General features: G+C 42.5%; 1 protein-coding gene across 1 annotated transcript; it reads right to left on the bottom strand.

Moving 5' to 3' along the window:
* Window positions 1-4,325: 4,325 nt before the first annotated feature.
* ATPsynD (ATP synthase, subunit D) lies at window positions 4,326-12,660 on the bottom strand. The gene is made up of 5 exons (XM_089588310.1): window positions 12,502-12,660; window positions 12,213-12,309; window positions 11,644-11,715; window positions 9,703-9,765; window positions 4,326-4,594 (listed from the first exon to the last, which is right to left on the bottom strand). The coding sequence occupies exons 1-5, from the start codon at window positions 12,621-12,623 to the stop codon at window positions 4,424-4,426; spliced, it is 525 nt and encodes a 174-aa protein (XP_089444436.1). The 5' UTR covers window positions 12,624-12,660; the 3' UTR covers window positions 4,326-4,423.
* Window positions 12,661-12,880: the final 220 nt, after the last annotated feature.

Below are 12,880 nucleotides of genomic sequence, written 5' to 3'. Positions count from 1 at the left end.
AACAGATAACTCAATATTTACAAGTTTGGATTGATTTATTGGGGTTTAACGTCCCGAAGCAACTCAGGCTATCAGGGACGCCGTAGTGAAGGGCTCCGGAAATTTCGACCACCTGGGGTTCTTTAACGTGCACTGGCATCGCACAGCACACGGGCCTCTAGAATTTCGCCTTCATCGAAATTCGGCCGCCGCGGCCGGGATCGAACCCGCAAGTTTGCCATCAACAATAAATGCAGAATAACCTAAAGCTGTCATTACGTATACAACTTAAACTCACTATAGCAGCATCAATATTGAACCCAAGATTGACTTTGCAGCATTACAATTCCAGTATCGGTAAAACTGGCCGTAAAACTAAATTTGCATGCTGATCAAGCTTTAAAGATTATGAATGGCAACGTGGCGTTTGCCAAGGTTCTGATAAGCGAAAAACAAAACTCTTCTGTACCTGCTTTTCTATCTTGATGACCTATGATTCGGTTGTTACAACAATAGTTGCTCAGCTCAGACTATTTTGACAGCCAACACTGCATTTGCCATGTAGCAAGCACCGCTTCTGCGCTGCTACTACTTTGCTCAACAAGTCATGCACAGTTTAGGTAATTGTGGGCAATTCATGGGAGTCATTACTTATACCCGTGCCACACGGGTAGATTTAATGCCATTAAGTGCTTACTGCCTTAAGTTTTAATAGCATTCGTGCGGTGCCACACGCATAAATTTAATGGCATTAGCCTTACTGCCATTCGCGACCTACTGAGTTCGCCACAACTCATTCGCCCGTGCAATGTGTACTCTCGTTCCCATTCCACACGCAGAAAAGCGCGCAGCTTTGTTAGTAACAACTTTCTAACCAGTAGGAAATGGTTAATTCTTAACTTTCAGTCAGATAAGGCATCCATACCCATATATTGTTGTCATTAGGAATGTTTATATTCAGTTGAAACTTCTGACTACCTTGCAAGCGTTATCGTCATCGTCACTTTCGATAATGGCATTAAATGTGTACGTGTAGCACCAAGTCCGAAAATGATGGCATTAACAAACTTAAGGCCTTAAGCATTTACTGCCATTTTTTGTGCGCGTGTGGCACGGGTATTACAGTTGCTAGTTAAGCCGTTCGTCATGCACGCAGGAATTTTCTAGATTCATCACTCGTATAACCCTTTTCATAGAGCACTGACAATCAGGTTATTACAAGCCACTGAACACTGCATACAGCACCGAATTCTGATGCTTCATGTTTTGCTGTTAAACTAAAGAAAGGGCCCCCAAGAAATAAGTGATCATTAAACGAAAATGTCCAGAAAGCTGCCATACTGGCTTAACCAGTCATCATGGAACCATATCATAAATCATGCGGGCTTTTCAGCCATGAAATTATGAAGAACCACACGTGACTTACAGAGGTCGTCGGTTTGGATCCCACTGGTGGCATGCAGTTGTTTTTTCTACTTCCTAACCAGTAATAATCTTTCAGGTAAAAAATATTCACTTTAGCAATTTCCCATTTACAAATGCCACAAATCTGAAAATATAGAGACATGCCCTAAGCTTTCCTCAGTTTCAGCAACTATTTATTTTCTTGACAAAAGGGAATTTTTTTTTTCCAACACACGTGTCTGAAAAAGATCGGCACCAAAGCTTCCATCAAGCTGAGTCTTTCCAATGTGAATGTGGTTTGTGCCGCAGTCGTTTGAAGCGAGGGAGCCAAGAACTAAAAATACGAGCTTGCTTAGATGATGAATTTTTGTGGTGCCAAACAGTGCCAAGGTCGAGTCAAGGTTAAGGGCAAATCTACACCTGCAAGTCGCAGACACTGCACAGCTGGTTTTCGTCGATTAGTTATGGTTCTAGAGCATTAGCAAAGCAGGGAGGTACTGCAGCGGCTTGGTCAAAACCAGCTGTATGACGTTCAAAATTAGCATGTGTGAATTCGCCTCAAGGGACCACACAGGTCTTAAGTGCTATAAGGGTTAATTAGCCTAAAACCTGCAATAATAATGCGGTAGGGTTTTAACGTACTTAAACCGAATAGACGTGCAAAAGCATGAGTTTAGGGTGGTAGTCTCATAGCTTTGCTTTGCTGGGTCATCGGCACATCTAGCGACAGACTCGTAGGCTGAAATGATCTGTTCGCGTCGCCGCATATGGAAGTTGAAGATCACGATACGCAATAAACAGCGGGAGAGTGTGTTCCCATTTAAGGGGGGAGCCTGGTCTTCAAAAAAAAAATTTTATTAATGAGGTCACAGTGAAGAAATCTTCAGGGAATATGCATTTTTGTGTGCCAATTCTAAATATATCATTTAATTTCATCTAAAAGAATTCCTTGAGCACTTGTGCAATTTTTATGCATGTATTTGGGGAAGAGGGTTTTAAAAAAAGTTCTTGTGGGAAGCTTGCTGAAATGTATGCCATTTGGTTCTCTTGACACCAAGGAATGCAATAAGAGTAAAATTATCTTTCTGCCTATCATAGAACTTGAGTTATAGGGTACTGAAGTTGTCACTTGAGAAATGAGAAAAGTGTAATTCCTGTTTCTGAAGTGGCTGCTTCGGTACCCTATAACTCAAGTTCTATGATAGCCAGGATGATAATTTTACCCTTATTGCATTCCTTGGTGTCAGGAGAACCCAACGGCATACATTTCAGCGAGTTTCCCCGCAGAAAATTTTCTTCAAAACTCTTCCCAAAAAATACTTGCATGAAAGTTGCATAAGTGCTCAAGGAATTGTTTTACATGAAATTAAACGACATATCTAGAATTAGCACACAAAAATACATGTGCCTTGAAAATTTCATAACTACGACTAGATTAATAAAATTCTGTTAGCGCCGCTACGAGTTCGAAACCCAGTCGCGGCAATACTGACTTTATTTCCGCACCCTGAAAGTCAGGGATGCCACAAGATCCTTAGCTGGGTTTTACCCCATGGAGTAGTGCTTTCACATTAAAATGAGAGGTTTATGTAGCCTACTAAACTCCAGTATGACTTACGCAGTGTTCAGGATCGGCAGGAACCGCTACGAGACTTTAAACTGAAATGGTGTTTGTCTGGAGCTTAGAAGTGTTCAACGATAAATGAACGTTGAAACCAGAGCTCTTTGATATTACCAATTGATAAACTTCCCATAGGGTCCACATATAAAAAAATGGCGGTCTGCGGTGGCCATAATTTGGGTGTTTATCGAATGCTGCGCCCTCTGCGGTCAATAACGTAAACCGCGTTCAAGTTGTAGCCTTTAAGATTGTTGATAAACACACAACCGCCTGGCAACAAAATCAGTTAAACAGATGCATGAACAAAAATCCGCAGATGTAACAGTCGGACAGATAAATTAAGAGGTAAAAGAAGTAAAAAAATTGCGAGGACACTTTGGTAACTAAAGTGTTGAGAGGCAAAAGCCGAGAACGCTATGCCGTGACCACTTCCGGTGGATGTGACGTCACACTGTTCCCGTGGCTATATTGTTACCGAAATTATACATTTTTCGGAAATCTTGAGTGTTAATTACGCTTAATTACACATTGTCCCATCTAATTTGACACAAATCAAAGGTTTTTCTGACCATTCTGTGGCAATTTTCACGGTGCCGTGACGACTTCCGGTGGATGTAGCGCCACACCGTTCCCATGGCTATATCGTTGTCCGTGCTATTTCAACAAAATTTCAACATTTCTGCCTATAATTAACTAAATCACCTACAGTCATCAAACTTAGCTACTAGGTTCATTTTTTCCTCCATCCGAAGCAACCATTGGTTTTATTTTATCTTTTTTAGTTCCCGAGTTAAAAGCGTGTGACACGCTTTGTTAATGGATGACAGTGTTCCACAGATGAGAGTAGCGACATATGGCAACAGGTATTTTTTGCCGCTTCAAAACGGTACCGTAAGCACCCGGAAAGTGGCTATTGGGACTATTCACTTTTTGTAGTGTAGTTTCGCTATCGGTGCGATCTAAAAGCTCTGGTTGAAACTACACCTGTCTATGTCTATGTAGAAAAGATAACTGGTTTGGTTTGGTTTATGGGGTTTAATGTACCAAAACGACTCAGGCTATGAGAGACGCCGTAGTTAAGGGCTCCGGAAATTTCCACCACCTGGGGTTCTTTAACGTGCACTGACATCGCACAGTACACGGGCCTCTAGAATTTCACCTCCATAGAAATTCAACCGCCGCGGCCGGAGTCGAACCTGCGTCTTTTTGGTCAGCAGTAGAGTGCCATAACCACTGGGCGGCTGCCAGCCTCTGGAAAGGCAGTGTAGTAAATTGAAGTCTGTTAATGTCATCCCTGTCCAAATGACCACAGCACACAGTGTACAACTAACTTCAAGCCTTTACTCCAATCGTTCCACTGGCGTGCTTGGCCTAGTCACCGAGCTGCAGAGGTGGTAAACACTACGCCAGACTCCCTGTCTAGTGGTCGTCGTCGTGGTCCTCGTACTCCAGCTTGTCGTCGGTGTCGCAGCTGCCGTCATGAGGCCAGTGCGTGGGATTGTCGACATCTATCCTCTGGTCGGGGAAGCTGTCATAGAAGTCCTCCATAGTCATGTGCATCGCTGGAATCATGGCCTCATACTTCGCCAGCTAGGGAAGGAAAGAACAAAACAATAAAAAAAAAGATAGGAATGAAAACAGACATATCCAAGTTTATCCCTGAAAAATATTAAGGAGGGACACTGGTCTTAGACCTATTTTCCTTATTTTTAGTCCAATCCTAATGAAACTGCACCACCTTGCTCAGTTTTTTATACTGATTTCAACAATGAAATTACCTTTCTCATAAATTAGCCGGTTCCCAAGATAATTAATTTTAATTAGTCATTCATTAGTACATCGGCACAAAAAAAAACTGCTTAATAAAACATCATTTTTAATCCATAGCTACATAGTATGATGAGTAGAAAGTGCAATAATCAAAACCATTTTTCCATTTTAGCCTCATTAGTAATTTCACAGCACTTGGAATATCAATATTCAAAGTGTGAATGTAATGCATCGATAAACATTGCGAAATTATGAATTTTTGAAGTGCGATTGAACAAATCTGCTTCAATTATTGCACACACTGTGCCTTCAGCTTCCGTTAGCAAACAATATGACATCTCTATCTGTCCTAGATGTTGAGATATCGACATACTAAGACAGCCAGAGGTCCAAAATTTTCATGCCATTAAATTGTCTGCTCCTGCATAAATTCAGCCCACACGATGATCTGAATTTAATATTATGGTTAAAATGCTGATTTCTTGAAGGAAAAAATTGGCGCAGTTCGAAAATAATAGCTGTAGATTCCACAAATGTCACTTCTTGAAAATCGATTTTTTGGTCATTTTTTGGTCTCAAAGACCAGTGTCCCCCCTTAAATTGAAAGCATCTGCTCTGCAAACATATATAAAACAAATCTGCCAAAAAGTCAAGACACTTCGTAGCTTTTGTATCGACTTTAGTGCCTGAGGACTGCAATGATGATTCAAGTTAGAGTGACAACCCAACCACATGCAATAAAACAGGCAAAAATGTCCACTAAGAACAACTTCATCCACCACGTAGATTTGCCTTAATAACTTGAAATTCAGTATCTTTAGATAACTTCTGTGCACTTTGAGCGTGCTTCGACACATTATTTTTTTCTTTAAAAAGGCATTTTCAAAATGCCATTTTATTTCCCATACTTGCAAAACAGCTGGCAATGTCATTCACAACCTCGCAGTATCACTTTGCATAAAGAAACAAAACCAGAACTACTTGAAGAAGGTGGAGACTCAAGTTTCTTTTCCACAACAGAACTACTCTTGTAAGCAAGGTATCCATGAAAACAGCATATCAAAATTCTAGAAAGGAATATGACAAATTTTAGAAAGAAATATGACTAATAGCCACACAGTTGTCATGCACAATAAGTTAAAAAAAAAACAACTTAATGCAATATCAGCTATTAAATGGCGTCGCGCTAGTTCATGTGATGCCTGGCACAAGTCTCTTGCACTGCCAGACGCCTTTTCATCTTTTCATTTTTGTGTTCTGTAAATAACGACACTGGTGTTCAGATAAAAGAATAAATAGTGACCTATCGATCTAAAACATAGCATGCTATATAGTATACTAAAATGTTGCACTGTCTTGCTACCCAGTCACGTGATAATGTTACCAGCTGATGGAGAATGCTCGTTCGAATTGGCTTATGTCACAGCGTCAAAATAATTTTTTTCCCCCATGCCTGCATTCCATAAACTTTTGTGGCCGAGAGTAAATCAATTACAATTAATCAAAACAATTACACAACTAGTGACAGTTATACATGCACTCGCTTCATGTCTTGATCAGAACGGCCAGATTGATGCAATATTTCTTGACTTCAGCAAAGCTTTCGACAGAGCTCCCCATGACAAACTGATATTAAAACTCAGACGCATTGGCCTCCCGGAAATTTTGATCATAAGGATATCAAATTATTTAACCAATCGCTACCAATTTGTCGCAGTTAATGAGCAACAATCAGGTTGCCTTCCAGTAGGCTCTGGCGTGCCCCAAGGAAGTGTGCTGGGGCCATTATTATTTTTATTGTATATTAATGACATTACCACTGAACTTGACCCAAATGTGCAAATCACGTTGTTTGCGGATGATTGTGTGCTCTTTCATGAAATAACTTCAATTGACGGCCAAATTCATCTTAACTCCTCTCTTGCTAAGATTTTTGAATGGTGTGAAATGTGGGACATGAAACTTAACACTGATAAGATCGTCTTTCTTCGCTTCTCTCGCAAAAAAGCTCCGCTTTCTTTTAACTACAGGCTAGGTTCGTCGCCTTTGCTGGAAGAGACTAAATATAAGTATTTGGGTGTCACACTTACTAACACTTTATCATGGAATTTACATATAGATAACATCTGCTCTTCCGCACTCCGCAAACTATACTTCTTAAGACATAAGCTTAAAACTTCTCCCCCTAGCGCAAAATTACTTGCTTACAATTCACTAATTAGACCAAAACTAGAGTATGCATGCATTGTCTGGGACCCGTTTACTAAACACAATATTACCCGCCTAGAAAAGGTACAGAGAAAAGCTGTCAGGTTTATTTATTCTAAATTTTCCCCGTACGACTCACCCTCTGAAATAATGCAGGTTAATGGTATTCAATGTCTTACAGAACGAAGAAAAAATTTACGTTTGGAATTTCTTTACTTGCTTTGGAAACAAGAATTAGCTATTAACCCTGCCCCATATCTGTCGCTTTCAACGTCGAGGTATACACGCCACCATCATCCTAATTCTCTGACGCCGTATTTTGCGCGAACAGATTTATTCAAGTTTTCATTTTTTCCTCGCACAGTAACGGACTGGAATGATTCTTTATTGCCTTTCGCCACACTTTGATGTTTACTAACTTTGTTATTATTGCTTTGTTTGGCATTTTACCCACCTTGCTTGGACCTGTATAAGGTTTGCAGTATTGAACAAAGAAAGAAAGAAGAAAGAAATAACCAAGCTGCATGTTACTGCACCTTTAACAAGGTTCCAATTCAATAAGCCAGGGGGGGGGCCTGAACCCCCCCCTTTTTTGTGAAAAAAGTTGATTCAACACAACGTTAAAAAAACGAAAGGGAAACTTATACATGCTTCAGGATAACCTAAGAAAATGAGAAGACGTTTTTTTTTTTAACCCAAAATATTTTTAAAATGTGGAAAAACCAGAAAAAAAGAGAGCACCTTGAATTAATGCACACACACTGGTTTGCTGATTAGTGTCAAATCTTAGCCAGGCCTGTATTGTGGAAGTGTGCAGTATGTGGACATGTATGAATGGGTTTTGATTAAACTGGATGTGTTCTGTTGCTCTAAAAAAAAGGCAAATGCCGCAGCTGCAGACTCTGATAGCGCTGGACGAGTAAAGCTGTGTAAAGATGTGTAAAGCCAGCACCTTAAAGTTAAATGCATCATTTCATTTCATTTATTGGTTTTGTTTGGCCAGTACAGAGACTGCAAACAAGGGAGAGCAAGCTAAAGGCGCCTAGTAGCGCCTGACAGAGGCCTGCCCTCCCCATGTAAAAAAAACAAAACAAAGTGGCACTTGGCAATGGTACAAAGTTTCCATAAGTAACAGAAACTAGAAAAGCAGCGGATATATTGACAACAAAACAGAGATCAGGCATGCATAGAGCTAAGCACAACAAAACTAAGATCAAAGCATAACAAAGACAAAAACTGATTAGGTAAAAACACCACAACTAGCTATAACAAAAATATTCATGAACAGTTTTCCTAAATCTGACCTCGGACATATTTTGTAGTGACAATTCTGTTAAATATGGATAGGTGTTTAATGTATGAGGAATTATGTGAGTTAGTTTTTGGAACCCATAGTTTGTACGGGATTTTGATGCATGGTATTGAGGGTGCCTAAGACTGTATGCTGTTTGGGCAATCAAATATGTGCTCTCGAAAGTCTGCCAGTTTCCTTTCATAAGGTTTCTGATATAAACAGCAAGCTTCTTGTGGTAAGCCGCCGTGATGGTCTATTTTTACCTTCAAAAGCTTAAACATAAATCCAGAATATTTAAAGCACAAGTTTTGTAACGTTAAATTTTGCAACAGGATTGCTGATGCGATGCGAGTTCAGCTTCAGCAAAGAAAACTCAACAAGAAAGGTCGGTCAGCTGCCACCTCCGCGTTTGGAGCTCCAATCAATCAGCACAAACCGCAGTGTACACTCGCCAGTAAATGGAAGGCGACTTAGTCAACAAAATTTGATTTCTTTAAATCTAAAGCATAATGGTCCATGCTTGTTGGTGCACACTGCCATTTGCACAATCGCAATTATGCTGCACATATGTATTGAAGGATGCATGAATTGGGGAGCCAATGATTAAATTTTTTCGTGAATATTGCCTTCCATTTACTTTTGACTGCACCTGTACATTCCCACGTAATGGACACTTTCATAATACAGGCTGAGGGTACACTATTCAACGAGGCTGGGAAAGGAAAAATCTCTGCCTCTCCCGTAACCGAGAGTAGAGTAAGCATGAAATGTTTACGGGCCTAATGTCATCTCGGTGGACACCCGAACCGCACCGTACAGGAAGGGAGGAACACCACCACCCGTTCAGCGCGATGCCTTGCCATTTGAACGCAAGGTTATGGAAGGGAGGAACGCCACCACCCGTTCGGCGCGATGCCTTGCCTTTGAACGCAGCGCTTCTCCCCCGGGCGCCTGTGCGCCTGCGCGGCTTTGCTTCAATGCGCAAAGCCTATAAGAGATCACGTATGACAACGAAGTGTATCGTGGCATTTATGTGCTTTTTGCACGCGTTATTAGAAATCGGAAATTATAAGTCCGTGCATTACCAAACGCACAGCGACTGATATCTTGATAAACATTGAGAAGGCACTGGCAGCAGTTATTTTTTGTGACTCCTTTGGAGACCAACCAGCGCTTGCATGCCGGTCGCGTAGGAGGGCTTACAGAGTCTCGTTAATTCTCGTTAAGTCTCGTACGGTGCCCGGATGTTCTCGTTTCAGAGCCCGGATGACTGGAATTCAGTGCCCGGATGACTGGAATTCAGTGCCCGGATGAGTGGATTTCAGTGCCCGGATGATGGCTCTCGGTCTCAGCGTGACGTCACCACACTGCCAACAACGGCGGCTAAAAGCATTTCATGCTTAAAAATGAGAAAGCGCCACTGTACCTCCTTCTTGTACCCCTCAATGCGCTCGTTAGACTCCGAGACAAAGGTTTTCACGTCTTCTTTCTGTGGAAATAAGAGAAACATCCCGTCAGGCATACAGTGGTTGATACCCAATGCTTCCTTGCATTAGCAACTCCAAACTGCACCAGGCAGAATAGCAAAAGCAGGTTTAGTAGGTGCTGCAAGGGCCATTTTACGCATGACGCTTCACAAATGACATTGACACAGAGGCTGCAGTCTGTACAGAACCACGCAGTTACGTTCTTCACGGGACCACAGAAAATAAAAAAAGATCAACCACCCGGGAAGCACGTGATGCAAAAGCATCCTTTGACCTAAAGGCCTTTACCATAGAGGCGTTTGGCTCGACTGTATAGTCACTTTGTGATTCTGGGTGAAGGCCTCCAGGGTAAAGGCCTTTGACGTAAAGGTCTTTACCCTGAAGGCCTTCACCCTAAATCACAAAGTGACTATACAGTCTTTGTCTTTTTTTTTTACTTACAGTAAGGCCAGCTTGATTATTTGGAATTCACAAGGTTTTGCGGCTCTTGTGACCATTCGCAAGCAAAGAATGTCCTACAACGTCCTGCAATGGCTCTCCCTCTGCCTAAGCAGCTCTCCGTGGAAGGGAGGCAGAGCAGTGACGAGGGCAGGCGCACTGAGCGCACCTCTGTACTGCTCTGGTCGTACACAATCCTCATCTGTTCAAGCCTACAAATTGAAACTGAATCTTTTAAGCAGCAGGCTAGAAAGAAAACCACGGTGGGCACTTAGGGTCGTTATGTGCTGTGAATGCGAAAGCATCCTTTGACCTGAAGGCATTTACCATAAAGGCCTTTGGCTCGACTGTATGGTCATTTTGTGAGTTAGGGTGAAGGCCTTTGACCTGAAGGCCTTTACCCTGAATGTCTAAACCATAAATCACAAAATGACTATACAGTCGAGCCTACTTTATAATGAACTTGACAGTCACACAGATTGCATTTGTTGTATCCGATGTCAGTAGTAAGTGGACTCGCCGTATTGGAACCAAAAATACCAAGTCTCCTGAATATGAAACCACCCAGCACCACTCAGAGCATCAATCGTTTCCGGTAACTTGGAATATGGTTTCATCATCATCAGCAGCAGCCTGACTACGCCCACTGCAAGGCAAAGGCCTCTCCCATGTCTCACCAATTAACCCTGTGCTTCGCCAGCTGCGGCCACCATACTCCCACAAATTTCCTAATCTCATCCGCCTACCTAACTTTCTGCCGCCCCCTGCTACTCTTGCTTTCTCTTGGAATCCACTCCTTTACCCTTAAGGACCAGCGGTTACCTTGGCTTCGCATTATATGCCTTGCCCAAGCCCACTTCTTCCTCTTGATTTCGACTAGGATGTCATTAATTCACATTTGTTCTCTCACCCACTCTGCCCGGAATATGGTTTAGGGGGTTTAACGTCCCAAAGCAACTCAGGCTATGAGGGACGCTGTAGTGAAGAGTTTCTGAAATTTCGACCACCAGAGGTAACTGGGAATAAATTAATGTAGTTGTTACCCTGATAATGATCTCATTTCTACATAAGCGACTGTCAGAGCTCACTCTTAGAGCCAATGCTCATTTGAAAACACCAATAAATGATGAACTGGATAATGCCCGTTCCTGACTTCAATGTTACTTCCGTGCTCCGTGTCGTTTTTGTGCAGCCCTCTTCTGATGCAAGTAAGAATCAGCTAGCTCAAACACAAACTTTAACTGAAAACTGAAGGCTCAAAATTACTGCCACCATTCCAGCCTTCCCGAAACCACTCACAACATGCTGCGTTGGTAGAATGCATGCCCTGGCTACTGACATCGTGCTGCCAGCCACAGTGGATGCAAATCCAAATGTGCAGGCTGCACGAATGGCGAAGCAAATGAAACAGAGGAGCAAGCAAAGAGGAAAGTAGTGCTCACCGCTGCCCGTTCCTCAGCATCAATCTGGGGCGAGAGATGCTCAATGGGGTAAGGCACGTGAAAGGCCTTGTACTGCAAAAGGGAACAAACAGCGGTTCTGAGGGATCCGAGTGTTTCAAGCTACCATAGGCATCACTATACGAAGGAATACAAATGGCATGGAAACCAAGAAAAGTATGGGGGAAGTATAGTTTCTGATTTCAGAAGAAGCATGTAGTATTCTTTTATTCCGCCTTCTGAAAAACTGTCTCCTAAGTGAATACGCGAATAATTAAGCGTTCTAATTAACAGTTTTCTCAATGCTTCTCAATGCTTTCAGAGACTGTTGGCTCCTCTTGTATATGTGCACCCTAATTCACCCCCCTCATTCCCTATTCTTATCAGTGCAGTTAAGCAACCCCGGCTGCAAGCTATGCTTGCCTGCAAAAGGAACGGTATCATTAGCTTCACTGCCCACGTCAGTAAACTCTAAGAAATTTTAACCTCACTTCTCCGCAACACCGAGAATTCCGCACAGATGTCTTTCAGTCGCTCGAGAAATACGCAAAGGCGATACTTGACGCACTTACCGCTTTTTCGAACTGCTCGACGAGTGCAGGGTTTCCTATACGGGCACGGTACATGGCAAAGTCAATCTGAGGCGGATTCTCGGGAAGACTCAGCACCCTGAGAACAAACGGATCAAACAATTTTAAACACTTCTTCACTCTTTCTTTCTCACACACGCCCGGAACAAGCAAGCTAAACAAGTTTGGCGAGAAAACAGCGATGTATAGAGTGACCCCACGAGTGGTGGGGAGACGGTCAGCAAGTCACCGGTCGACGAATTCCTCAGAAGGAACATGTAGCGCTGCTCACCTGCGAAGGTAGCCATCAGACCTTGCCTTCAGGGCCTGGAAAAACACTTTTTGTTCGGCGGGCACGCGTTCCGCAAAGGCGGCCCAGTCCACAGCAGACTTTGCAATCCTCCGAGCAGCCATGTTTCAGCAGGGAAGGTGACCGAAGTTCCGAAGTACTCTTGATCCGGCTGTAGCCGGCCGGCATGCCGGTCGGATTCCGCCGGTGGGATATCCGGATAATTCACAAGATTGTCAAACAAAACTGTAAAATATTGCTAAAATAATTTAAAATTGTGAGTTATTTAGTGTAATTACATATGAAAGGGCCATGATAGCTAGCTTGTGACGCTCGAGCATAAAAAAATTGAAGAGCGGGCCAAGACGAAACCGAAACAAGA

This window comes from Amblyomma mixtum, chromosome 4 (assembly GCF_055824585.1).
Source record: "Amblyomma mixtum isolate Tamu chromosome 4, ASM5582458v1, whole genome shotgun sequence".
In the NCBI taxonomy this organism is placed as follows: domain Eukaryota; kingdom Metazoa; phylum Arthropoda; class Arachnida; order Ixodida; family Ixodidae; genus Amblyomma; species Amblyomma mixtum.
The sequence above is the reverse complement of the archived record's forward strand: the minus strand, read 5'-3'. Positions and strand labels throughout refer to the sequence as shown.